General features: G+C 35.8%; 1 protein-coding gene across 1 annotated transcript in view; it reads left to right on the top strand.

The window, feature by feature from the left end:
• The window catches only part of TBC1D32 (TBC1 domain family member 32), a 274,963-nt gene that overhangs the window by 100,138 nt on the left and 147,499 nt on the right, over positions 1-27,326 (top strand). The window contains exons 19-22 of the mRNA XM_058435533.1: positions 133-271; positions 930-1,017; positions 3,291-3,409; positions 25,749-25,865. Of these exons, the coding sequence (XP_058291516.1) occupies positions 133-271; positions 930-1,017; positions 3,291-3,409; positions 25,749-25,865 (463 nt within the window). The remainder of the gene's footprint in view (positions 1-132; positions 272-929; positions 1,018-3,290; positions 3,410-25,748; positions 25,866-27,326) is intronic.

The following is a 27,326-nucleotide window of genomic DNA, read 5'->3' as shown; positions in this document are numbered from 1 at the left end:
TTGATTAATTTTCAAGCAATATGTACTGTGTAGCTTTAATTGTAAACAGGGTTAAGCTCAGCTAAGACATACTCTTTGTTTTCAGTTTTTAGTATCTTAAAGAAAGCTCTCCCTTTCTTTTGCCTATTTCAGTATGGCTTGGGAAGATAATTTGTTAGATGATTTACTACATTTTGCTGCCACCCCCAAAGGATTACTACTTCTTCAAAGAACAGGTGCTATCAATGAATGTGTGATGTTTATATTCAACCAATATGCAAAAAAATTACAGGTATGAATTACCATCTGCCACAGGCAAAGGGAGTTTTTGTGGTTTTAAAAGCCATTAAGAACATCATTCTGTTTTCTGTGTATGAAGAAGTTATTAAGCCTCTATTAAAAGACCATATAGCATTGTAATAGTCAACTTGATTTTTTTTTTAGGAAAACATTAGAGAGTTGATATTAGTGTCTGTGACTGTATTTACAGACTTGCAAACAACCAGATGGAACTGAAGAATGCAGTTAATTATCGTGTGTTTTATAATTATGATATCAAACATCTGGACGTAGTGAAACTGGGTGAATTTCCTAAGGAAATAAACCTATTGAGTCTAAATGTATATGTCAGTGAAGGTTTAGGCCTCACATTTTAAAGGAAACAAAAATATTTGTGGAGGCATTCTATTATTCTACTATTAAATAAATTTACAATGTAATTTAGTCTTTACTCAAACAGTCAAAGGTCAAAGGTCACTGAGTTGTAATCAGCTTTTTTTCTGTCATACTAAATATCCCTAGACTTTTGGGCTTTTTAAGATCTTAGGTATGATTTAAAAATATTTTTCAGAGTTTGTTTTTGCAGTTCTTACCATCTTGAAGGAATGTCTAGTTAGCATGCCATGTTTTTTTTTTTGCTTTTCATTGCTGTTCCTTATTTATGTTGTTAGGTCAGCAGGCATAAAAAATTCGGCTATGGAGTTTTGGTTACACGAGTGGCATCAACAGCAGCAGGTGGCATTGCACTAAAAAAGTCAGGTAAATGTTTTCATTAGAATTATAATTATTTTAAACATAAAATGAGCAAGCCAACTGAAAATTTAAGTGGCACAATCAAATATCAGGATATTTACTCTAAAATTCTTTTTACTAAGTTAGACCTTATGTAAAAGAAAGTTACAGGATTTTCTTTTTGTCCTTCTTCTTCCATGAAATTCCGATAGGGTTTTGTGTTTCTGTGATATATATACAACCTTGTTCTCTTGCCTCGGACCAATGGCAAATAATGAACTCAGGAGAAACGTACTTAATGCTTCAAGAATCTTCCTTCATCTTATAAATCAGAAGAATATCATCTTCTCTCAGTACAGTCCCATCTGATAGGATTATCTAATGCTCATTGTCAGTGGCTTACATATGCTTCAAAATTTACACTCCTTTACATAACATTTCCTAATTCCCTTTCTCCCTCTTTTCTTCTTGAGAGCATTTGTCTTACCACTTAGCTTTCACATTATCTTTGAAGTTGGCAGTAAGTATATATTCTTCCCTGTCCATTTGATTTGTAAGAAGTTAAAACATTGGAAATTTAGTATGTCTTTTGTGTGTGTGTGTGTGTGTGTGTGTGTGTGTGTGTGTGTGACAGAGTTTCACTTTTGTCGCCCAGGCTGGAGTGCAATGGCATAGTCTCGGCTCACTGCAACCTCCACCTCCTGGTTTCAAGCAATTCTTCTGCCTCAGCCTCCCGAGTAGCTGAGATTACAGGTGCCCACCACCATGCCTGCCTAATTTTTGTATTTTTGGTAGAGATGGGGTTTTACCATGTTGGCCAGGCTGGTCTTGAACTCTGACCTCAGGTGATTCGCCCACCTTGGCCTCCCAAAATGCTGGGATTACAAGTGTGAACCACCGCACCCGGCCAGTATGTCTTATATTAAGGTTATCTGAGCTCTGAACAATATATAATCACTGATAGAGATGCTATGACAATATTTTTTCAAGGCTTAGAGTTGAATTAAAGAGAGAATCACTACTGATTCTCTCTTTAAATACAAATATTTTTCCTATAGTATATTTTAAATTTATTTTTTGACTGCACTAATTTGGACTACTTGTATTATGAAACATGTTTCTTGGTAAAAAAAAAAAAAAATTGTCCTAAACTGAACCACTAATTTTTTTTCTTCTACTTAGAATGAAATTCATGTAGTGCAGTATTCAGAGCACATTAACTGAAGTATTTGGAGACTAGATTTAATCTCAGATCTCACTCCTGGTAAAATCATTAAGCTTCTGAGCATCAGAGTCTCAAACTTTTCATGAGAGGGATAAGTGTAGTTTTCAAAGGACAGAAGGAGGAAGACTACAGTTTCTTGAGCTTCTCTGATGTCTTAGGTACTATATTAGGAACTTCACATGTATTGTCCTGTTGATACTTCATGGCAACCATGGATTATGGCATCATTATTTCAATTTTCAAATGGGGGAACTAAAGCTCCAAGAAGTCACAGGATTTTTGCAAGGATGAACAGCTAATAAACTGGCATATTTGGAATTTAAACTCTAATATTCTCGATTTTAGAGCCCATATTTTTTTCTCTCATACCAGAAGACCCTTTCTGATCGAATATTGTTGTTATGAACTTACTTATTTTATGATTCAATGTTGTGTTTGACACTTTTCCACATGATTTTTCTACTTGATTTTTTAATAGACTAATTTGAGAATTGGGTTTTATATTCATTTTCATTTAGTTGTATACTATGACTCATAAGAATTTAAAGACTGGGTTGAAGCAAAAGTTGTATGAAATGCAGAATTGTTCTTAGTATATGGAATTACAAAAAAAAATTAGTTATATTGGAATAAGGGAGCATACACTCTTTGGATGCCTACCTGGCCTCCTGTTACCTCTTTCTCTCCTCCGCTCACCTCTGAAAAACACAGACTGCCTTACTTTGCTGGCTGATTTGCAAAGCAAAGTATAAACCTTATTATGTTTCAGAAAACATGCTCAGAGAAGTTATTGGCCAAAGTGAAGAAGCTGGGACTCAAAATTCAGCAGTCTTCCAGGGAAATTGTCTCTCAGAATTTAGTTATTACAGAGTTTTATGATAATAAAGCATCATAAAAGTATATTAACAACAGCAGATATAATTTCTACCAAGAAGAGATTATTTCTTATATAAGATTGCAAGTATGTGTCTTCTGTCAGAGTAGACCAGATTCATCAGAGGGATCATCATCTCTTTCCTTCATAATCCAAAAAAATATTATGCTATAAATGACTTGAAATAATAATTCTTTTTAGGGTTTATTAACGAACTTATAACTGAATTATGGTCCAATCTGGAATATGGAAGAGATGATGTTAGGGTAACCCATCCCAGAACTACTCCAGTGGATCCTATTGACCGAAGCTGTCAAAAGGTAAGAAGTTATTTGACTAAAAATACACAGATTTGAAAAGTATTTCACAGAAATGAATTCATTCATACTTTATCCATATTCGGTTACAACCAGCAGACTTTTTAATATATTTATTTGTCCTCTTTTTAATTTTCAAACTATTATTTTTTATTTTCAAAATAAGTTTAGCAAATAATAGAAATCCCAGTGTTTCGCGGGAATAATATTTTGCAAGAATTATTTTCTTTTACTTTATGTTTATTAAAGTTTTTCTCCCTTAACGAAGGGTAATAATGTACCAGACATGTTACAAAAAAAAAAAAAAACCAAATCACTGGAACAAAGAAAAACCAACCAACCAGCCAATGAATATAAAAATCCAAGAAATGTTTTGCCCTATAGCTTGAATCTAATAGAAAATTGTCAGGAATATTTGAAGGAAGTACAGACAGAGAGAAGATGCTATCATTTAGAGTAAGGTCACAAAATTTTTAAAATCAACCACCCAATGTTCTACCATAATTCAATGGCTTTTTACATTTAATATATTCTCCAAAGTTTACTAAAATGAAGTGACAGTACCTAACTTTGAATGTATGGTAGCTTAGACAATTTTTATTCAAAAGATGTCATAAGATTGCTTAAAAAGCAAAACACTCCAATGTTTCAGAAGTTTCTCTTTCTGAACTAGTTCACTCTCATAGAAAACACAAATTCTGGAAAAAATAAGTTAAAAATCAAGTAGCTAAAAGCATTGGAATGACCAAAAACAGGCAGAAAATAGAGGGAAGTTAATGTATGGATGAATAGAGTGATATTTCTTGAGATTCTGGATTTAACAGATTTTTGCTTAAGGTCAAAAATTTGTGCTCCACTGATAGAAATCCACAATCTAAAATGCCTGAAGAACCAGAATAGAAAGCTTAAGACTACACAGCAGGTGGAAAATTAAAGGGGGTCCCTGGAAGATAGACCCACAGAGGGAACACTCCAAACTCTGTGTATCTACTTTGCCCAGAAATGTGACTAATCACTCAACTATGCCCGTGAGCTATAAAGAAATATCAGATGCTACCTATCATAGGTGTTAGAGAGTTCAGTTTGAATCTGGCCAATTTAACTGCTAAATTTTTTTTAAATGTACTCTTTGTCAGGGAGTATAATAGAATCCAGGATCTCTATGGCATATTTCACAATGTATGGGATACAATCCAAAATCACTAGACATATGAAGGAAAATGGAAATGTGATTCATTCTTGAGAAGAAGGCAACTAATACAGATTGATTGTGAAATGAAGAATTTAGAATTTTAAAGCAGTTATTATAAATAGAATATAAAGGAAAATATCCTTATAATGAATAAACAAATTAGAAATCACAGTAGAGAAATAAAACTATGTAAAAGAACCAGATAGCCATTCTAGAATTAAAAAAAAACTTACATGAAATAAAAATTTCTACATGGCCTTCACAGATTTAAACATGATAGAAGAAGTAGTGAACTTAAATCAGATCAATAGAAATTATACAGTCTGAAGAGCAGAGAATGAAATAAAAGAAAAACTTCAGTGATTTGTGAGACCATGTCAAATTGTTTAACATGTATGTAATTGGAATATCAGGAATACATTTGACTAAATAGTGGAAAATCTTAAAATTTATTGACAAGTAGAAATTTATAGATAAAAAACTTAGTAAATTTAAAAGAGAATTTATGTAGAGAATGAAAGTAAAAAGGAAACTACACTAAGGCTCATCATAGACAAACTGCTAAAAACCAAAGATAAAGAGAAAATTTTGAAAGAAGCTTAAGAAAATCACACATTACATATAAGAGATTAGCAGAAAAATTTTTCATGTCTCATTACAACAGTGGAAACCAGGAGGCAGCAGAGCATCTTAAATGTGCTAAATGGAAAAGTAAACAGAAGCAGTCAATTTAGAATTCTACATATAGTTAAAATATACTCCAATAATGAAAGTGAAAGAAACTTTAAAATAAACAAAGGCTAAGAAAATATTTGTCAGCAGACCTGCCTTTCAAATAATGATGAAGAAAATTCTTCATGTTGAAAGACAGTGCTACCAGATGGATAGCTGGATTTTCAGGATGGAAACAGGGAATTGCAAATAGGTAAGTGAGTATAGAAGCCTATTATTTTTCCTTTTAACTTGTTTTAAATACATATGATTGTTTTTTTAAAACAAAATTATGATACATAGTGGGGTTTATTTTGTACTTAGAAATAAAATCGTACATAGGATAGCTGTAGCATAAAGGACAGGCGAATTGTATAATGGTAAATCAATCTATATGGTTCAACTTCCTCACATTTTATATAAAATGGCACAATATTCCTAATCCCTTGGAAATATTTATAAAAAGTGGAAGGTTACAGGGATTTTATTCAATTTGTTTGACTTTGCAATAGAAATGTCAGTATAAACTAAGGATTATTTTTAAAAAATATTTTGTATTGTGCTAATCTATATACAGAAAGACCTAGAAATGACAACTCATTGTAGTAAACAGCCCTAGAGTCCAGCTTCTAGTCTGTAAGACTTATTCCCTAAGGGATTCTTTTTTCATTTGTAATCTAATTTGGTCTTTTAAATTGTGGAAAACAGTTATGTAGTTTCAACGTATAACTAGATACCTTCAGAAACTTATGTCCATTCTAGTTCCCATCCTTCATCTTCCATCTCTAGCTTCCTCTGTGGCTGTGCTGTTAAACGTGGTAGACAATTGCCTTATGCAGCTATATAAACTTGTATTAATTAAAATTAAAAATTGAGTTCCTTAATTATATTAGTCATATCTTAAGTGCTGAATAGCACATGTAGCTAGTGGTTACCATATTGTAAAATTCAGGTTATGTAATATTTCTATCATTATGGAAAGTTCTATTGCACAGTACTTCCTTAGGAAAGCACTAAAAATTAGTGCAAAGAGGTATAGCTCATACATAAATTTTACAATTTAAACAAAAAAAAAACAAAAATAAAAACACAAACCAAACCCAGAATAAGGTGGGAAGGAAAGAATAAAAGAACAGGAAATAGATGGAAAAAAAGAAAACAAATAGGAAAATAGTAACTCTAAATGCATCCATATCAATTATTGCACTAAATGCAAATGAACTAAATACTCTAATTAAAATACAGATTTTCAGCCTGTATAAAAAAGGAAGATACAACTATGTGCCATCTTTAAGAAATTAACTTTAGGATTAAGATGGTAGATAGGAGGTAGGACTAGCTTGCAGCTCCTGCTCAGACAGACAGAACATTGTGTGGAGACTTACGTCGTGAACTGTTGCTTCAAGAACTACCACAGGAACATACTAGGAAAGATGACAGAATCCACAGACCCTTTGAAGGAGCTAGATCACTGCTGCAGGCTCACTGAGATGTGGAAAAACTGAGTTTGCTTGCTTTCTCAACAGAGAGGCTTGTGGTCTGGGTCAAGTTCTCAGCCCTGATCACCAGCTGCCTGGAAATAGACTTGGTGCTGTTGAGGGGCAAGATAGGAGTGAGACCAGCCTTTAGGACTGTCAGTTGCATGAGAGCATGGTGAGGCTGGTGACTGCCAGCTTTCCCCACTTGCCTGGCGATTTGTATGACTCAGGAGAGGCAGCCATAATCCCCCTGGAAATATAGCTCCATTGGACTGGGAACCACTCACCCATCCCCCACAGCAGCCACAGCAAACCTTGCCCAAGGAGAGGCTGAGCTCAGACACGCCTCTCTCTGCCCCCTCCTGGTGGTCTTTTTTTTTATCCTTCCTGGTAGCCCAAGACAAAGGTCATAATCTCTTGGGAACTCTATGGCCCTGCCCATTGCCTGAGAATCCTGAATACTTAACCAGGTGTCCCTAGGGCAAGTTTGCATCCTTCCTATGGGATCACAGCTAATGCCCTCTTGAAAATGCCACCTGCTGGCTGGAGGCCAAGCAACACAAAACCAGCACACTGAACATAAACACAACCAAGGAGCCTCACAGAGTTCACTCCCCTGCCACCTCCACCAGAGGAGGTACTGATATCCATAGCTGCAAGACCTGAAGACAGATCACATCACAAGACCCTCTGCAGACACTCCCCATTACCAGCCCAGAGCCCAGAGCTAACTATCCTAAATATATGTGCCCCCAATACAGGAGCACCCAGATTCATAAAGCAAATCCTTAGAGACCTACAAAGAGACTTAGACTCCCACACAATAATAATGGGAAACTTTAACACCCCACTGTCAACATTAGACAGATCAACGAGACAGAAAGTTAACAAAGATACCCAGGAATTGAACTCAGCTCTGCACCAAGCAGACCTAATAGACACCTACAGAACTCTCCACCCCAAATCAACAGAATATACATTATTTTCAGCACCACACCACACCTATTCCAAAATTGACCGCATAGTTGGAAGTAAAGCACTCCTCAGCAAATGTAAAAGAACAGAAATTATAACAAACTGTCTCTCAGACCACAGTGCAATCAAACTAGAACTCAGGATTAAGAAAATCACTCAAAACCTCTCAACTACATGGAAACTGAACAACCTGCTCCTGAGTGACTACTGGGTACATAACGAAATGAAGGCAGAAATAAAGATGTTCTTTGAAACCAACGACAACAAAGACACAGCATACCAGAATCTCTGGGACACGTTCAAAGCAGTGTGTAGAGATTTATAGCACTAAATGCCCACAAGAGAAAGCAGGAAAGATCTAAAATTGACACCCTAACATCACAATTAAAAGAACTAGAGAAGCAAGAGCAAACACCTTCAAAAGCTAGCAGACGGCAAGAAATAACTAAGATCAGAGCAGAACTGAAGGAAATACAGAGAAAAAACCCTTCAAAAAATTAATGAATCTAGCAGCTGGTTTTTTGAAAAGATCAACAAAATTGATAAATCACTAGCAAGACAAAAAAAGAAGAAAAGAGAGAAGAATCAAATAGACGCAATAAAAAATGACAAAGGGGATATCACCACCAATCCCACAGAAATACAAACAACTATCAGAGAATACTATAAACACCTCTACGCAAATAAACTAGAAAATCTAGAAGAAATGGATAAATTCCTTGACACATACACCCTCCCAAGACTAAACCAGGAAGAAGTTGAATCTGTGAGTAGACCAATAACAGGCTCTGAAATTGAGGCAATAATTAATAGCTTGCCAACCAAAAAAAGTCCAGGACCAGATGGATTCACAGCTGAATTCTACCAGAGGTACAAGGAGGAGCTGGTACCATTCCTTCTGAAACTATTCCAATCAACAGAAAAAGAGGGAATCCTCCCTAACTCATTTTACAAGGCCAGCGTCATCCTGATACCAAAGCCTGGCAGAGACACAGCCGAAAAAGAGAATTTTAGACCAATATCTTTGATGAACATTGATGCAAAAATCCTCAATAAAATACTGGCAAACCGAATCCAGCAGCACATCAAAAAGCTCATCCACCAAGATCAGTTGGGCTTCATCCCTGGGATGCAAGGCTGGTTCAACATATGAAAATCAATAAACATAATCCAGCATATAAACAGAACCAAAGACAAAAACCACATGATTATCTCAATAGATGCAGAAAAGGCCTTTGACAACATTCGACAACCCTTCATGCTAAAATCTCTCAATAAATTAGGTATTGATGGGACGTATCTCAAAATAATAAGAACTATCTATGACAAACCCACAGCCAATATCATACTGAATGGGCAAAAACTGGAAGCATTCCCTTTGAAAACTGGCACAAGAGGGGGATGCCCTCTCTCACCACTCCTGTTCAACATAGTGTTGGAAGTTCTGGCCAGGGCAACTAGGCAGGAGAAGGAAATAAAGGGTATTCAATTAGGAAAAGAAGAAGTCAAATTGTCCCTGTTTGCAGATGACATGATTGTATATCTAGAAAACCCCATTGTCTTAGCCCAAAATCTCCTTAAGCTGATAAGCAACTTCAGCAAAGTCTCAGGATACAAAATCAATGTGCAAAAATCACAAGCATTCTTATACACCAATCACAGACAAACAGAGAGCCAAATCATGAGTGAACTCCCATTCACAATTGCTTCAAAGAGAATAAAATACCTAGGAATCCAATGTACAAGGGATGTGAAGGACCTCTTCAAGGAGAACTACAAACCACTGCTCAATGAAATCAAAGAGGATACAAACAAATGGAAGAACATTCCATGCTCATAGGTAGGAAGAATCAATATGGTGAAAATGGCCAAACTGCCCAAGGTAATTTATAGATTCAATGCCATCCCCATCAAGCTACCAATGACTTTCTTCACAGAATTGGAAAAAACTACTTTAAAATTCATATGGAACCAAAAAAGAGCCCGCATTGCCACGTCAATCCTAAGCCAAAAGAACAAAGCTGGAGGCATCACGCTACCTGACTTCAAACTATACTACAAGTCTACAGTATCCAAAACAGCATGGTACTGGTACCAAAACAGAAATATAGACCAATGGAACAGAACAGAGCCCTCAGAAATAATGCCACATATCTACAACTATCTGATCTTTGACAAACCTGACAAAAACAAGCAATAGGGAAAGGATTCCCATTTAATAAATGGTGCTGGGAAAACTGGCTAGCCATATGTAGAAAGCTGAAACTGGATCCCTTCCTTACACCTTATACAAAAATTAATTCAAGATGGATTAAAGACTTAAATGTTAGACCTAAAACCATAAAAACCCTAGAAGAAAGCCTAGGCAATACCATTCAGGACATAGGCATGGGCAAGGACTTCATGTCTAAGACACCAAAAGCAATGGCAACAAAAACCAAAATTGACAAATGGGATCTAATTAAACTAAAGAGCTTTTGCACAACAAAAGAAACTACCATCAGAGTGAACAGGCAACCTACAGAATGGGAGAAAATTTTTGTAACCTACTCATCTGACAAAGGGCTAATATCCAGAATCTACAAAGAAAGTAAACAAATTTACAAGAAAAAAACAAACAACCCCATCAACAAGTGGGCGAAGGATATGAACAGACACTTCTCAAAAGAAGACATTTATGCAGCCAAAACACACATGAAAAAATGCTCATCATCAGTGGCCATCAGAGAAATGCAAATCAAAACAGCAATGAGATACCATCTCATACCAGTTGGAATGGTGATCATTAAAAAGTCAGGAAACAACAGGTGCTGGAGAGGATGTGGAGAAATAGGAACACTTTTACACTGTTGGTGGGACTGTAAATTAGTTCAACCATTGTGGAAGTCAGTGTGGTGATTCCTCAGAGATCTAGAACTAGAAATACTATTTGACCCAGCCATCGCATTACTGGGTATATACCCAAAGGATTATAAATCATGCTGCTATAAAGACACATGGACACGTATGTTTACTGCAGTACTACTCACAATAGCAAAGACTTGGAACCAACCCAAATACCCATCAATGATAGAATGGATTAAGAAAATGTGGCACATATACACCATGGAATACTATGCAGCCATAAAAAATGATGAGTTCATATCATTTGTAGGGACATGGATGAAGCTGGAAACCATCATTCTCAACAAACTATCGCAAGGACAAAAAACCAAACACCGCATGTTCTCACTCATAGGTGGGAATCGAACTTTCAGAACACATGGACACAGGAAGGGGAACATCACACACCGGAGACTGTTGTGAGGTGGGGGTAGGGGGGAGGGATAGCATTCGGAGATACACCTAATGCTAAATGATGAGTTAATGGGTGCAGCACACCAACATGGCACATAGATACATATGTAACAAACCTGAACATTGTGCACATGTACCCTAAAACTTAAAGTATAATAATAATAAAATTAAAAAAAAAGAATGATGTGAAATGGAGCACAAGGTTTTCAGTGTTACTTTTCTGCCTTAAAATTGTCTACCCTATGTGTTACCTTTCTACTTTGACTGTACCTTACATATGACTTAATAAATCATCATAAAAAAAGATCCTTCTGGTTGTGAGTAAAAACATACACAGATACAAAACCAGAGACTTTAAGTTAGCTTAAGGAAAACATATGTTGGGAGGAGTTTACTGGAAGGGTTCCAGGATACATTAATTCATAACAAATGACCCCGAATCTTAATGGCATAAAACTGCACTCTTTATTTAAGTCAATTTTGGAGATTGGGTAGTTTTTCTCATGTGATCCAGCTCCGGTTGTCTCTGCTGAGATTGTTCATGCCTCTTTATGAGCTGGCAGGTTAGTTACAAGCCAGATGATCTAGTGTGTTCTCACATTTCTAAGGGTTGGCAGGTTGTCAGCTAGTGCAAAGGAATCAGTGGTTGGAAGGGACTAGGCCATGTGGCTCTCAACATCCAGGATGCTATACTAGGCGTCTTCACAGGGTTCCTAAAAGTACAATGAAGAAAGCAGCAAAGTCCTTGAGACTCAGACACAAAACTCACATGATTCCATTTCTGTCACATTCTATTAGTCAAAATAATTCATAAGGTCAGCCCGGACTCAAGGAACAGAAAACAGATTGTATTAGACTGTTCTCACATTCCTATAAAGAACTACCTGAGACTGGGTAATTTATAAAGAAAAGATGCTTGATTGACTCACAGTTCCATAGTCTGTACAGAATGCTTGGCTGGGGAGTCCTCAGGAAACTTACAATTATGGCAGAGGCAAAGGGGAAACAGGCACATCTTACATGGCTGGAGAAAAAGCAAGAGTGAGGGAGGAGGTGCTGCACACTTAAACAACTGGATCTCGTGAGAACTCACTCACTACCATGAGAACAGCAGAGGGAAATCCACCCCCATGATTCAATTACCTCCAACCAAGCCCCTCCTCCAACATTAGGAATTACAATTCAATATGAGATTTGGTTGAGGACACAAATACAAACCATGTTATAGATTCACCTCTTGATGGCAGGAGCTATAGTAGGGACATTTTTGCCCCCTACAACAAGGGATATTTCAAAGAAGTCAAAGATGATTTATATAGCCAGACGCCACAAGGGGCTAGAAGTGAGAACTGTAAAGCTGGCAGAGCCTGAGATATTTCCATTTTTATTCAGGCTGTCTGTCTGCCTCTCATCATATGGCCTCTTACTCTGCTTCTCTCACTAAGACAACTTACTTTATTCAATTACTTTATTCAACTTACTTTATTCAAGGTATGTATATAAGACCCTAGAAGCCTGCCCCACGAATCCCCAGTGTGCATGTCTTCAGTTCAAGTGATCTGCTCAGACAGCTGAATAGTATCTCTTAGCACGAATTCCAATTCCCAAAACAGAGGATTTGATTGTGTCAGATTTGGGGCAGTGATTCATCCCAATTCATCCACTATTTCTGGAAGGGGAGCCACAGAATAGATACATGGTTACTGTGAGGCCCCTCTGCAGAAGAGAGTGGTGTGGGACCCTTCTCAGAGGATGAGAGACTCAGGAGATGCTTTCTATCACAGTATGTAATGGCAAAGCCTGTATGCCCTGAAAAATTCAACTCTCCAAATGAAGTCAGTATTCTGTTACCAAGTCAGTGCCAGGAAAATGCAAGAAAAATTGAAAACAAGCTTGTCATTTTCTTCTATTTTTTTTCTGAGTCTGAAGTGCCCATAGGTACTCTTAGTTCTTTTAGAAAGCTTGAGGCCGGGCGCGGTGGCTCACGCTTGTAATCCCAGCACTTTGGGAGGCGGAGGCGGGCGGATCATGAGGTCAGGAGATCGAGACCACGGTGAAACCCCGTCTCTACTAAAAATACAAAAAATTAGCCGGGCGTGGTGGCGGGCGCCTGTAGTCCCAGCTACTCGGGGAGGCTGAGGCAGGAGAATGGCGTGAACCCGGGAGGCGGAGCTTGCAGTGAGCCGAGATTGCACCACTGCACTCCAGCCTGGGCGACAGAGCAAGACTCCGTCTCAAAAAAAAAAAAAAAAAAAAAAAAAAAAAAGAAAGCTTGAAAGCAATATTTAATGGAAGTCAAATTTGGTCTGCAGCAGATTTCTTTTTCGTTTGATTTTCTCCCTCTTATCTTGGGAACAACCTCTAATGAGAGAAATATTCCAGAGCACCATCTCAAGATGTATCTGGGAAAGGAACCCATTGTACACCAGAGCAGATCAACTCTCTGCTCCCTGACAATATGCTTGGTTTTCAACAGCTTCCCTGATCCCACATCTTATGACTTTTCCACACTTTTCTACACTTCCCGGAGGTTCAGCAAGGCTTCCATCTCCCTGCCGGTCTTGTCAGGGCTATCTCTTCACTGGCACCATGGCTTATTTTCTACAGAACCATTGAAAGCAGACATGGTTCCCATGCAGATTATCTTCCCATTTGCACTTACCAATCATGTGAACTCAGGAAGGTCCACCTCCCTGTCAGCTTGTCTCCTGCAAAATTTAGACTTCAAGTATTTTCTCTCACTGCTACCCTGTATGTTTGTTATCAGATCAAAGGAGACGTCTGCATGCAGTAGCACCTTAAAAACGTTAGAATGCTCTGTACGTGTAGAGAAATGGAGCTTCTCTCACAGATACTTGGTAGTGAGATAAAGTGGCATGGGTCATTTCATGTCCAGTGTCATCATACAGATGTAAAATCCCACCTTGGAAATGTAGGTGACCACATGTAGAATTTTACCTCTGCCTGCTCATGAGACCCTGTGCAGAGGACTCAGCTAAGTCATGCTCAGGCTTCTGAACCACAGAAGCTGTGAGATAATAAATGTATGTTGTTTAAGGCTGCTAAAAAAAAAAAAAAAGGAAAAGAAATATCATTTGACCTAGCCATCCCATTACTGGGTATATACCCAAAGGATTATAAATCATGCTTCTATAAAGACACATGCACACATATGTTTATTGCGGCACTATTTACAATAGCAAAGACTTGGAACCAACCCAAATCTCCAACAATGATAGACTGGATTAAGAAAATGTGGCATATATACACCATGGAATACTATGCAGCCATAAAAAATGATGAGTTCATGTCCTTTGTAGGGACATGGATGAAGCTGGAAACCATCATTCTCAGCAAACTATCGCAAGGAAAAAAAACCAAACACCGCATGTTCTCACTCATAGGTAGGAATTGAACAATGAGAACACATGGACACAGGAAGGGGAACATCACACACCGGGGACTGTTGTGGGGTGGGGAGGGCGGAGAGGGATAGCATTAGGAGATATACCTGATGTTAAATGATGAGTTAATGGGTGCAGCACACCAACATGGCACATATATACATATGTAACAAACCTGAACATTGTGCACATGTACCCTAAAACTTAAAGTATTATAATAACAAAATTAAAAAAAGAAAATCAAAATTATGTCAGGTACTCTGTCAGACCACAGTGGAATAAAATTGGATATTAACTTCAAAAGGAACCTCAAAACCATGCAAATACATGGAAATTAAATAACCTGCTCCTGAGTGATCATTGGACCAACAATGATATCAAGATGGAAATTAAAAGATTTTTTGAACCAAATGATAATAGTGACACAACCTATCAAAACCTCTGGATACAGCAAAAGCGGGGCTAAGAAGAAAGTTTATAGCATTAAATGCCTACATCAAAATGCCAGAAAGAGCACAAATGTACAATCAAATGTCACACCTCATGGAACTAGAGAAACAAGAATAATCCAATACCAAACCTAGCAGGAAAAAAGAAATAACACCAAGCTGAGAATCAAATAAAAAACTCAAACTGTTTACAATAGCTGCAAAAATAAATAAATAAATAAAATACTTAGGAATATACCTAACCAAAGACATGAAAGACCTCTACAGGGAAAACGACAAAACACTGCTGAAAGAAATCAGACAACACAAACAAATGGAAAGACATTTCATGTTCATGGATGGGTAGAATCAATATTGTGAAAATGGCTATACTTCCCAAAGCAATTTACAGATTCAATGCAATTCCCATCAAAATACCACCATAATTCTTCACAGAACTAGAACAAACAAGCCTAAAATGTATATGGAGCCAACAAAGAGCCCGCATAGCCAAAGCAAGGCTAAGCAAAAAGAACAAATCTGGAGGCATCACATTAAACAACTTCAAATTATTCTACAAGGCTACAGTTAACAGAACGACATGGTACTGGTATAAAAATAGGCACACAGACCAAATGTAACAGAAATAGAGAACTCAGAAATAAAGTCAAATACAGCCAACTAATCTTTGACAAAGCAAACAAAAAAATAAAGTGGGGAAAGTATACCCTATTCAAAAAATAGTGCCGGGGTAATTAGCAAGCCACATGTAGAAGAATGAAACTGGATCCTCATCTCTCACCTTATAGAAAAATCAACTCTAGATCAAGCAAAGACTTAAATCTAAGATTTGAATCCATAAAGATTCTAGAAGATAACATCAGAAAAACCAAACCCTTCTAGACATTAGCTTAGGTAAAGACTTTAGGAATTCAAAAGCAAATGCCACAAAAACAAAGATAAATAGATGGGACTTAATTAAATTAAAAAGCTTCTGCCCAGCCAAAGAAATAATCAGCAGAGTAAACAGACAACCCACAGAGTGGGAGAAAATCTTCACAATCTGTATGTACATCTGACAAAAGACAATATCCAGAATCTTCAAAGAACTCAAACAAATCAGCAAGAAAAATACAAACAACCCTATCAAAAAGTGGGCTGAGGACGTGAATAGACAATTATCAAAGGAAGATATACAAATGGCCAACAAGCATATGGAAAAATGTGCAATATCACTAATAGGGAAATGTAAATCAAAACCACAATGTGATACCACCTTATTCCTGCAAGAATGGCCATAATCAAAAAATTAAAAAAAAATAGACGTTGGCATGTATGCAGTGAAAAGGGAACACTTTTACACTGTCAGTGGGAATGTAAACTAGTATAACTACTATGGAAAACAGCATGGAGATTTCTTAAAGAACTAAAAGTAGATCTACCATTTGATCCTGCGATCCCACTACTAGGTATCTACCTAGAGGAAAAGAAGTCATTATACAAAAAAGATACTTGCAAATGCATGTTCATAGCAGCACAATTTACAATTGCAAAAATATGGAACTGCCCACATGCACATCAATCAATGAGTAGATAAAGAAAATATGGTATATATATACCATGGAATACTACTCAGCCATAAAAAGATCAGCCAGCTGATCTTTGACAAAGCAAACAAAAACAAGGTGAGGGAAGCACACCCTATTCAAGAAATGGTGCTGGGATAATTAGCAAGCCACATGTAGAAGAATGAAACTGGTTCCTCCTCTTTCACCTTATGCAAAAATCAACTCCAGCAACATCCAGCAACCTGGATGGAATTGGAGACTATTATTCTAAGTGAAATATTTAGGAATGGAAAACCAAACATTGTATGTTCTCACTCATATGTGTGAGCTAAGCTATGAGGACACCAAGGCATAAGAATGATACATCAGTCTTCGGGGACTCAGGGGAAAGGGTTGGGAATGGTGAGGGATAAGAGACTACACACTGGGTACAGGGTACACTACTCAGGTGGTGGGTGCACCGAAGTCTCAGCAATCACCATAAGAGAACTTGTTCATGTAACCAGACACTATCTATTCCCCAAAAACCTATTGAAATAAAAATAAATAAATAGAAACACCATACAATCTGTTCCCCAAAAACCTATTGAAATAAAAATAAATAACTAAAAACACCACACAAGTGGCAAATATGTATACACACGTGTGTGTATATATATGTGTGTTTGTGTATATATATATTATCAGATATATACATATCAGATTCAATAACATATACCAGTAAAAAAGAAATTAACTTTATTTCTTCTGTGGACACTTAGTAAAATAAACATGTTCTGATTCACTTTAATTACAGGTGGCTTAACATCACCTAAGTTGCATGTTGATAACCATCTCTACTGAACTACAATTAGAAACAAAATGAAATTACATTTTAGGTGGTAGGCAAATGTAGTTAACCAGTGTTAAAGATGATAATATATTTACCAATAACTTTTAGCATGTTGAACTGTGATAATTTATAAAAGTATATGGCAGAATGCTTGGCATATAGTAGGCACTCAATAAATAGTAGAAAGTATTATCAGCATTAGTATGTTTAATTAGTCATGATGCATAATGTGGATATGAAAGAAAAACTATTAAATAATATTTTTAAAAATTGGTTATGCTCAGAGGATGACCAAGAATCAATTCATTATCTTGAAACTTGTTTACTAAAATAATAGCATTTATTGTGCCTTTCCTGTATGAACTTGTTTTAGTCCATTTTCACACTACTATGTGGAACTACTCAAGACTAGGTAATTTATAAAGAAAAGAGGTTTAATTGACTCATAGTTCCACATGTCTAGGGAGGCCTCAGGAAACTTACATTCAGGAAGGAAGGCGAAGGGGAAGCAAGGCGCACATCTTACGTGGCTGCTGGAGACAGAGAGAGTGAAGGGGAACTGCCAAACACATTTAAACCATGAGATCTCAGGAGAACTCACTATCATGAGAACAGCATGGGGGAACTGCACCCATGATCCAATCAGCTCCCACCAGGTCCTTCCTTTGGCATGTAGGGATTACATTTTGAGATGAGATTTGGGTAGGGACAAAGAGCCAAACCATATCAGAACTCTGCCACTGGGTAACCAAATAGTAGGTGAAGGTAGTGCCTCTTTTTCATGAATTATCCCAACTAATAATTTTTTTAAAATGATGAAATTAGAATGTCATCATTTGCAGTCTGCAAGAATTAATTGAGTCACCTTAACATCACCAAAACAGAAACAGCTAAACATTATTAATGTGCCCTCTAATGAAAGAATAAACCACCACCTCTAGTCTTACCAAGGTATCTAATTTGATCAAGCCTTTAGATTCAGCTGCCAGTTTGCAGAATATGGAAACTGCATATATCCAAAGGATGGAAGAACAGGCTGAACTGCTCCCTGACTGTGCACTTCCTAAAATCCAGACTGGTGGAAACTTTACAGGTCAAATGGCCTGAGCTTGTCAACAGATGAAATGAGAAGAAAGGAGAGGGAGAAGATGAATGCCTGTAGATTAAAAGAAACTTTAAATGACATATCAAGTCTTGAAAATGGGAAAGACAAAATTATAGTGTCTGGATATGTACACTTGAGAAATAAAACCACAAGAAAATCTTTGAAAGTGATTATTGTAAAGGTCAGGATACTGGGTGTTATGGAGAGAGGGCAGGCGAGGTAATTGTAGGTACAGAGAAGGCTCTCTGGGGCAGGTGGCAGAGTTCTAGAAGAAGTTCACTTTAAAGACAAAGATAAGTTGGATGGAAAAAATATATACAAAGAAGCAATATACATTAGAAAACTGACATGGCCACATTTAGTGGCAGAAATAAAAGGAAAAACTATCAGATTAAGAGACACGTTTTATAATGATAATATGAATATGGTCAATACACCAGAAAGACATAATCATAAATCAGTATGATCCTAATAAAATATTTAAAATATATGTAGTATTAAAATAGAATTTAAGGAAGAAGTAGGCAAATCTGCAATCAGAGTTGAAGATTTTAACATTTATCTTAGCAATTGCTAGAACAGATCAAGAGCTCTCTGTTAAGAATTAACGTGATTGGAATACCACTATTAACCATTTGATATTTATAGAATATTATACTCGGTGACTGCAGAATACACATTCTTTTCAAGAACACATGGCATATCCTCAAAGATAGACCATGTTGGGCTAAATGCAAGTCTAAATAAATTTAAGATAATTGGAATAATATGAAGTATATTCTATAACTACAATGAAATGAATTAAAAATCAAGAACTAGAAACTAGAAAAAAAGATACTTGGAAATTAAACCACATACTTACAAATAACTTGTAGCTCAAAGAAGTCACATGGGAAATTAGGAAATATTTCAAACTGGATGCAAATAAAAATACATCAGAATTTGTGGTTATAGTTGCAGCAGTCCTAAGAGGGATATTTTTAACTTTAATATTTATATTAGAAAATAAGAAAGATCTAAAATTACTGACACTAGCTTCCACTCAAAGGGAGTAGAAAAAGAAGAGCAAATTACACCCAAAACCAATGCAACGAGAGAAATAATAAACATTAGAGCAGAAATCAATGAAACAGAACAAATTGAAGAGTAATAACAAATCCAAATGTGATTTTTGGAAATGATTATTAAAAGTGATAAACCCCTCACCAGATTGATGACAAAAATAAGAGAGATCCAAAATTACCAATATCAAAAATGAAAGAAGGGTAAGACTAATGATTCCACAGATATTAAAGGATAATAAGTGAATATTATGATTTGTTTTAGGTCATTAACTCAACAACTAAGATCTAATTGGCAATTTTTCTTTAAAAGTAGGGTTACCAAAACTGACTCAATAAAAAAAAAATAGGTATGCATTTGTTAAAGAAATTGAATTTGTCATTAAGAAGCTTACACAGAGAAAAACAGATGGTTTCACCAGTGGATTCTATGAAACATTTGTGGGAGAAAGAACACCGATCTCACACAAGCTTTTTCAGCAAACAGGTAGAGGAAACTGTTTCTAGTTTATGAGGCCAGCATAACACTGATATAAAAACATCACCAAAAAAGAAGAAAATTATAGATCTGTAGCCTGATGAATATAGACAGAATGTTTTTTTTAAAATACTATATTATCAGTTGGAATTCAGCAGTATATAAAAGGACCGTTTATTATGATCAAGTGGGATTTATTCCAGGAACATAAAGTTGGTTAAACATTTCAGTATAAAAATACAACTTACCGTGTTAAAGAATAAAAAAACTCTTAATATTATTTCAACATATGTGGAAACATTTTACTAAATTTTATATACATTTATGATAAAAATTCAAATGATTTAATCCATAATCTGATAAATGCTGTGTTTGGAAAACATACAGTTTGCATCATATTTAATGGTAAAATATTGACTCTAAATTTGGTTGACTCTTACCACTTTTATTTACATTATATTATGTAAGTATAATAAGGCAAGAAAAAATAGAAGGCATACAGATTGGAAAAAAAATGTAAAACTATTTGAAGATGGCTTGATTCTCTCATCCAAAAACAAGTAACACCCTTCTCACTCCACCAGCCCAAACAACAGATCCTCTCTCTGAATCTAAATGCATTCTTAGTGTCTTCTAGTGGTTTACATCATAGCAGAGACTTTAGAGCAAGCTTGTTGAACCTGCGGCCCATGGGCTGCATTTGGCCCAGGACAGCTTTGAATGTGGCGCAGCACAAATTCATAGCCTTTCTTAAAACATTATGAGATTTTTTTTGCAGTTTTTATTTTTATTTTCTTAGTTCATCAGCTATTGTTACTGTATTTTACGTGTGGCCCAAGACAATTCTTCTTCTTCCAATGTGGCCCAGGGAAGCCAAAATATTGGACACCCCTGCTTTAGAGTCAGTGAGACTTGGCATCAGAAGCCAGGTGTTCCTTACAATGGTCTTACAGTTGTACATATTAAGGATTAAAATAGATAATGTATGTAAATATTGTACTATAGCATTTGGCCAAAAGTAAATGCTCATATAATAATAGCAGTTAAATTATTATCACTATTCAGTCTTCCTTCTCCCCTTCTTGTCCATACTACTTTAAAGAATAGAATACTTTATACACATAGTCTTCACAGACCTTTCCTTTACTCCTAAAACATGTATTCCCTGAGCACTAACCTTATGAGTAACTATTTGATTATTCTGTCTATTGGACATGTTTTTAATACATCTGTGCTCTAATAGGTGTAATGTATCTCTGACAGTCTTACAGCTTCCAAATTCTAATTTGTTCGTTACTCCCTTATATTGTCTACCCTCAAAACCATTTTTCTTTAGAGCATTCTATGTAAAATGTAAAATTTAATTCCCACTACTTTTCTGAAAACACTTTGCCCTTTTCTTTCCCTAGAGGATAAAGATAGAGCTTATTAACGTAGCACATCTCTGCCTGACTGCCTGCCTGCCACTTACACAGACTTACCTCTCACCTCTCCCTACATTGCTGAAGAGTGTCATCCTTATATCCCCCCGTTTCTCTCCATATTGCAGTAACGTCAGAACGTTTAGGCGCTATTTTAAGTGATTTAACAGTGTATTTTGTCCTGCACTACACTATGAGTCCTTGAGGGCAGGGACCATGCCTTTATTCATATTTTTATTGTTAGCATTTGGCACAATTGCTGATAAGCAGCTGGCACTAAAATATTTTTAGTGAATAAATAAGTGAATAGAAGATCATTATCAACCTGAAATATTTTAATTTATAAGAAAACTTCTTGACTTGGGGAATTAATTTTATGCTTTAGTTTTAAAAATATATCAAACGTTGACTTTTCATTAGTTTCCTTATCATTATTGCATAAAATCTCATTCTTCTATTCAAAACATTGATGACATAGATTTATGTTTTGTGCTACTATAAATTTTAAGATAATTAATATCTGATATTAGCAACATCTTATAATGTGTGTTTGTGGGAACCAATAATTACATTGTATATATTTTTATTCCAGAAATGCTTAATACATCACAATTTTGCACAAAGCTAACATCTTTTAAAATGCCCAGTGTGTGAGAAGTGAATGTATTTCTTCTAGAAACAAGCTGCTGAAATCTTCTCAACCTTCTTTAAAATTCTGTTCAGGTTGTTTTAGTTTGAATACAGTTGTTGAATTATTTTTACCTAAAGTTTTACTTGATTTGCTTAGAGTAGCATATCACACCTTACCTTGATTGTATGTGGTCCACATCATTTTATTTCTTACGTGAAGAGAGATTCCATAATCATCAGTTGAATTCTTCATGTATAAATAATACAAAAATGCTCAATATACTATTGATAATATGTGATTTATAAAGATTATATTTCTTTTTCTACCAAAATAGACATTTTTAAAGGCTTTTTTGTAATCTTTTAAGATTATGGTAGAAAAGATTCTTTAAACATAAAATAAAGGATTTATTCACGATAGTATCCAAATATTGCTGGATTAATATTAAGGACATTACATTGAAACATCTTTGCAGATTTAAATTATAAAGCATTATTAGCTTGTATTTTTTGATTCATCTGTGTTCTCAGGATAAACTAAATTGGATTAAAAATAAAGCTATAATGAAATCTGTTTTATTAATAATCTTTCTAGTTAATAGCCGGTGATTAGAGAAGTTTATACAGTAGTTTCCTAGGTGATTATGAAACCTCCAGTTTTTCTGCAGTTCATTTTATGTATAATTAATAGACATATTTCTTAAACATTCTTTCCTTGGCAATCTTTTTCTCCCTTTTCTATAGTGCGTACTTCTCATGTAGTGTTCTCTTTACAGAGGCATTCATTAAATGGCAACTAATTTATTGTATTAGTTATTTTTTTTTTAATGCTACATTTATTTCAAATATTTGACAAGTTATGAAAGTCCTGGAACAGGTTTCTAAGAACTACAACTCCCAGTGGACACATGTTCCACCATCCTTTTCTTCCTTTTCTCTAAAAGATTTTTTTTTTTCTGCCTTCTTTTTTTTTTTTTTTTTTATTATACTTTAGGTTTTAGGGTACATGTGCACAATGTGCAGGTTTGTTACATATGTATCCATGTGCCATGTTGATTTCCTGCACCCATTAACTCGTCATTTAGCATTAGGTATATCTCCTAATGCTGTCCCTCCCCCCTCCCCCAACCCCACAACAGTCCCCAGAGTGTGATGTTCCCCTTCCTGTGTCCATGAGTTCTCATTGTTCAATTCCCACCTATGAGTGAGAACATGCAGTGTTTGGTTTTTTGTCTTTGCGATAGTTTACTGAGAATGATGTTTTCCAGTTTCATCCATGTCCCTACAAAGGACATGAACTCATCATTTTTTATGGCTGCATAGTACTCCATGGTGTATATGTGCCACATTTTCTTAATCCAGTCTATCGTTGTTGGACATTTGGGTTGGTTCTAACTCTTTGCTATTGTGAATAGTGCCGCAATAAAAATACGTGTGCATGTGTCTTTATAGCAGCATGATTTATAATCCTTTGGGTATATACCCAGTAATGGGATGGCTGGGTCAAATGGTATTTCTAGTTCTAGATCCCTGAGGAATCGCCACACTGACTTCCACAATGGTTGAACTAGTTTACAGTCCCACCAACAGTGTAAAAGTGTTCCTATTTCTCCACATCCTCTCCAGCACCTGTTGTTTCCTGATTTTTTAATGATGGCCATTCTAACTGGTGTGAGATGGTATCTCACTGTGGCTTTGATTTGCATTTCTCTGATGGCCAGTGATGATGAGCATTTCTTCATGTGTTTTTTGGCTGCATAAATGTCTTCTTTTGAGAAGTGTCTGTTCATGTCCCTTGCCCACTTTTTGATGGGGTTGTTTGTTTATAACTTCATTACTATCCAAATAGTTATTAGCTTTTAATCATGGATTATTTTCTTCTTGAATTGGTTAGAAATTCCTTCTTCATTTTAGGGAGTATTGTATTATAGGGAAAAATAAGGATGATTTCAGTAAGTTTAATGTGAATTCATTTTTTAGACAGAAATAGCCTTTATCAAAAACTACTGTGTGTTAAATATATTCATTATGTAGCCACTGTTATTTGCTAAATAACATTGCATTTTGGCATACTAAGGGAGGAGATATAACATGGACTTGACTTCCTAGGTCCTTAAAGAAGGATGTAGAACAAGGGTGTCGGTGTCAAATAGTGTCTGAAGATTATATTACAATTTCTAATGACTAACTTGAGTCTGGAAATAAGAAAATACAGATTATTTTTGCTACCAACTTCCTGAGTGTGTGTCTTTGGCCAAGCCACTTCACTTGAGCTCAGTTTTTTTCATCTATTAAATGAGATTGAATTAAATGTTCATTTTAATTTTCTGAATTTTCAAATTTCTGGTTCTAATGAAATATCTCAGTATGTCTGGTTCTCAAAGTTTCTGACTCTAGTGAAAATTTTTAGAAAATGTAAAGCAGAAAACTTTACAGTTACAAGTAAGTACAATTAATATAATGCAAGCAAAAGATACAAGTATTGACAGAACATAGGACTTCTAGATGTGCATAGAGTTAATTGGAAAGTCTTCAGAAAAGATGTGACATATTTTGAAAGTATATCAAGTGAGATAATGAGTAAGTGGAGGACAGGAGAAGTGTGTTACTAGGATAAAAAAGTATGTATAGGCCGGGCGCGGTGGCTCACGCTTGTAATCCCAGCACTTTGGGAGGCCGAGGCGGGCGGATCACGAGGTCAGGAGATCGAGACCACGGTGAAACTCCGTCTCTACTAAAAAAATACAAAAATTTAGCCGGGCGTGTTGGCGGGCGCCTGTAGTCCCAGCTACTCGGAGAGGCTGAGGCAGGAGAATGGCGTGAACCTGGGAGGTGGAGCTTGCAGTGAGCCGAGATCGCGCCACTGCACTCCAGCCTGGGCGACAGAGCGAGACTCTGTCTCAAAAAAAAAAAAAAGAAAGAAAAAGTATGTATAGGTGGCAGTCAGTTGAAGGAGACCACAGGCAGATTTGATTGACTGAAGTGGCGACTTCATGCTGAGGAATACTAGGAAATGAGGCTTTTAAGACTGTGAAGAGTAGAATCGTGTCAATTAGAGAAGTGCCTTGAAAGCCATGCTAAGGAGTTTAGATTTGATGCTTAGTAATGGGCAACCACAGCATGCTTTTGAGCTGGGGAGCCCAAGAAAAAATGTGCCTGAGAAAAATATTCTAGTTGTGTTTAATAAGATGCAATGAGAGTGAAGAGCTTAAATATTTCATGGAGAGATTGGTAAAATTGCACCAGAAAATAAGTTAGCTTTGATAGGAAAAGCCATGGCTTTTAAAAATTAGCTATCATATTTAGGTTAGTGGATTTTCAGTGAATGTAGTTAAAAGATAGCCTCATGGTCTGAGGGCAAAAATATATAGAATTTATTATCTTGCCCCAGAGTCTCTAAATATTATTCCCTTGCATTTTCTTACATATTGGATATGACAGTGCAAAGAATGAGAAAGATGGATTATTGAATTTTTGTCAGAACCAAACTTTTAAGAGATATATGATATTTTAAAGCATATTCCAAATTTCATATATGTACGTAATGGTTGTTACATCATGCATTGTCAGCTTATAGATTATTGCTATGCATGTTAACTGTTTTGTACTTATCATGTATGTACATACTTCAAACTTATGGGAATTAGGTACATTTAAAAATGAGCCCTCAAAGTCATGCAGATAGGAAACTACATTAGTGACTCTCCATGGATGTGGTTGACAAAAATGAATCATTTAAATGATTGTTTTCTTTCCCTCTAGTCTTTTTTAGCACTGGTGAACTTGTTATCCTATCCTGCTATTTATGAGCTTGTAAGGAATCAAGATCTTCCTAATAAAACAGAATATTCTCTTCGTGAAGTCCCAGCGTGTGTTATTGTAAGTCATTTTCTTTAAATCTTTCTCTGTTATAAATGCTACTATTTGAGATTGGTAGTAAAAATGCAATTTGACCAAAAAGAGAAAAAAGAAGCATTATGTAATGGCATTTAAGGGCTGATTTGATTAATCCTGCATGAATTATATCAACTTTTGAATTTTCTATGCATGGAATCTTTGATCCAGGTCACCTAACATTCCCAACATCTATCAGAATACGAGGTTAACTCCAACAAGGAAAGATACTTGGCATAAATAGAAGTATATGTATGAGTGATTTTTTAGATGACTCATTACATTATTAGTCAAACCAGTGATGCTCCTTCATTGGCTAGGATAATTAGGAATAAATTGTGTCCATGGAGTCCACTACATTTTCTGCTTATATTTTAATGAACTACATATTATTGCCCCATGAGGGCAGTATATACAAATTTATTTAATTTGAGACCTATGTTGTACTAATATTCACAGATAAATAACTTGTTTTAATCATTAGGGGATATTCCTTATCTTTGGGTACATTTATGAATTAAACACGTAGAAACATATGTGTATATGCATATAAGGATTAGTAAAGACTTGATATTGAAATTTTATTATTGATCATTCTTTTTCATTTTCTGGTCGCTTCATCCTATGTGATATTGTTTTCATAAACATAGTTTTGCCGTTTTGAATACTTTTAAACCTGTTAACCCTAAATACTTGGATTTTTAAAAATTTTGTCTACTTTGGGAAACTTTTAATAGCTTATATGACGTGAAATAAGAAGATAGGTACTTCTATCATTTAACATTAACTTAGATTCTCTTATCTTCTTTTCCTTGAAGCTTTTCAGTTGTATTTGGTGCTTACTTGTATGTTGGCACTTCTTAAGTACAGGTATACCTCAGAATTGTTGCGGGTTCAGTTCCATGCCACCGCAATAACATGAACATTGCAATGAAGGAAGTCACACAAATTTTTTGTTTTCCCATGTAAAAGTTATGTTTACACTATACTTTAGTCTAAAGTGTGCAATAGAATTATGTCTAAAAAAAGTTTATTGCTTAATTGAAAATACTTCATTGTCAAAATATGCTAATAAACATCTGAGCCTTCAGTGAGTTGTATTCTGTTTTGCTGGTGGAGAGTCTTACCTTATTGTCAGTGGCAGCTGACTGATCAGTGTGTTGGTTGTTGTGGGCTGGGGTGGCTCTGGCAATTTCTGAAAATAAGAGAACAGTGAAGTTCACTGCATCAATTGACACCTTTCGTGAAATATTTCTCTGAAGTATTTGATATTTTTTGATAGCATTTTACCCACAGTAGAACTTCTTTCAGAATTGAGGTCAATCCTCTCAACCCACTCACTACTTTATCAACTAAGTTTATGTAATATTTTAAGTCCTTTGTTGTTATTTCAACAGTGTTCACAGCATCTTCACCAGGAGTGGATTCCATCTTTGCTCATCCATA

This window comes from Hylobates moloch, unplaced genomic scaffold, assembly GCF_009828535.3.
Source record: "Hylobates moloch isolate HMO894 unplaced genomic scaffold, HMol_V3 SCAFFOLD_2, whole genome shotgun sequence".
NCBI classification, from domain to species: Eukaryota; Metazoa; Chordata; class Mammalia; order Primates; family Hylobatidae; genus Hylobates; species Hylobates moloch.
Note: the sequence above shows the minus strand (reverse complement) of the source record. Positions and strands in the feature narration are given on the sequence as shown.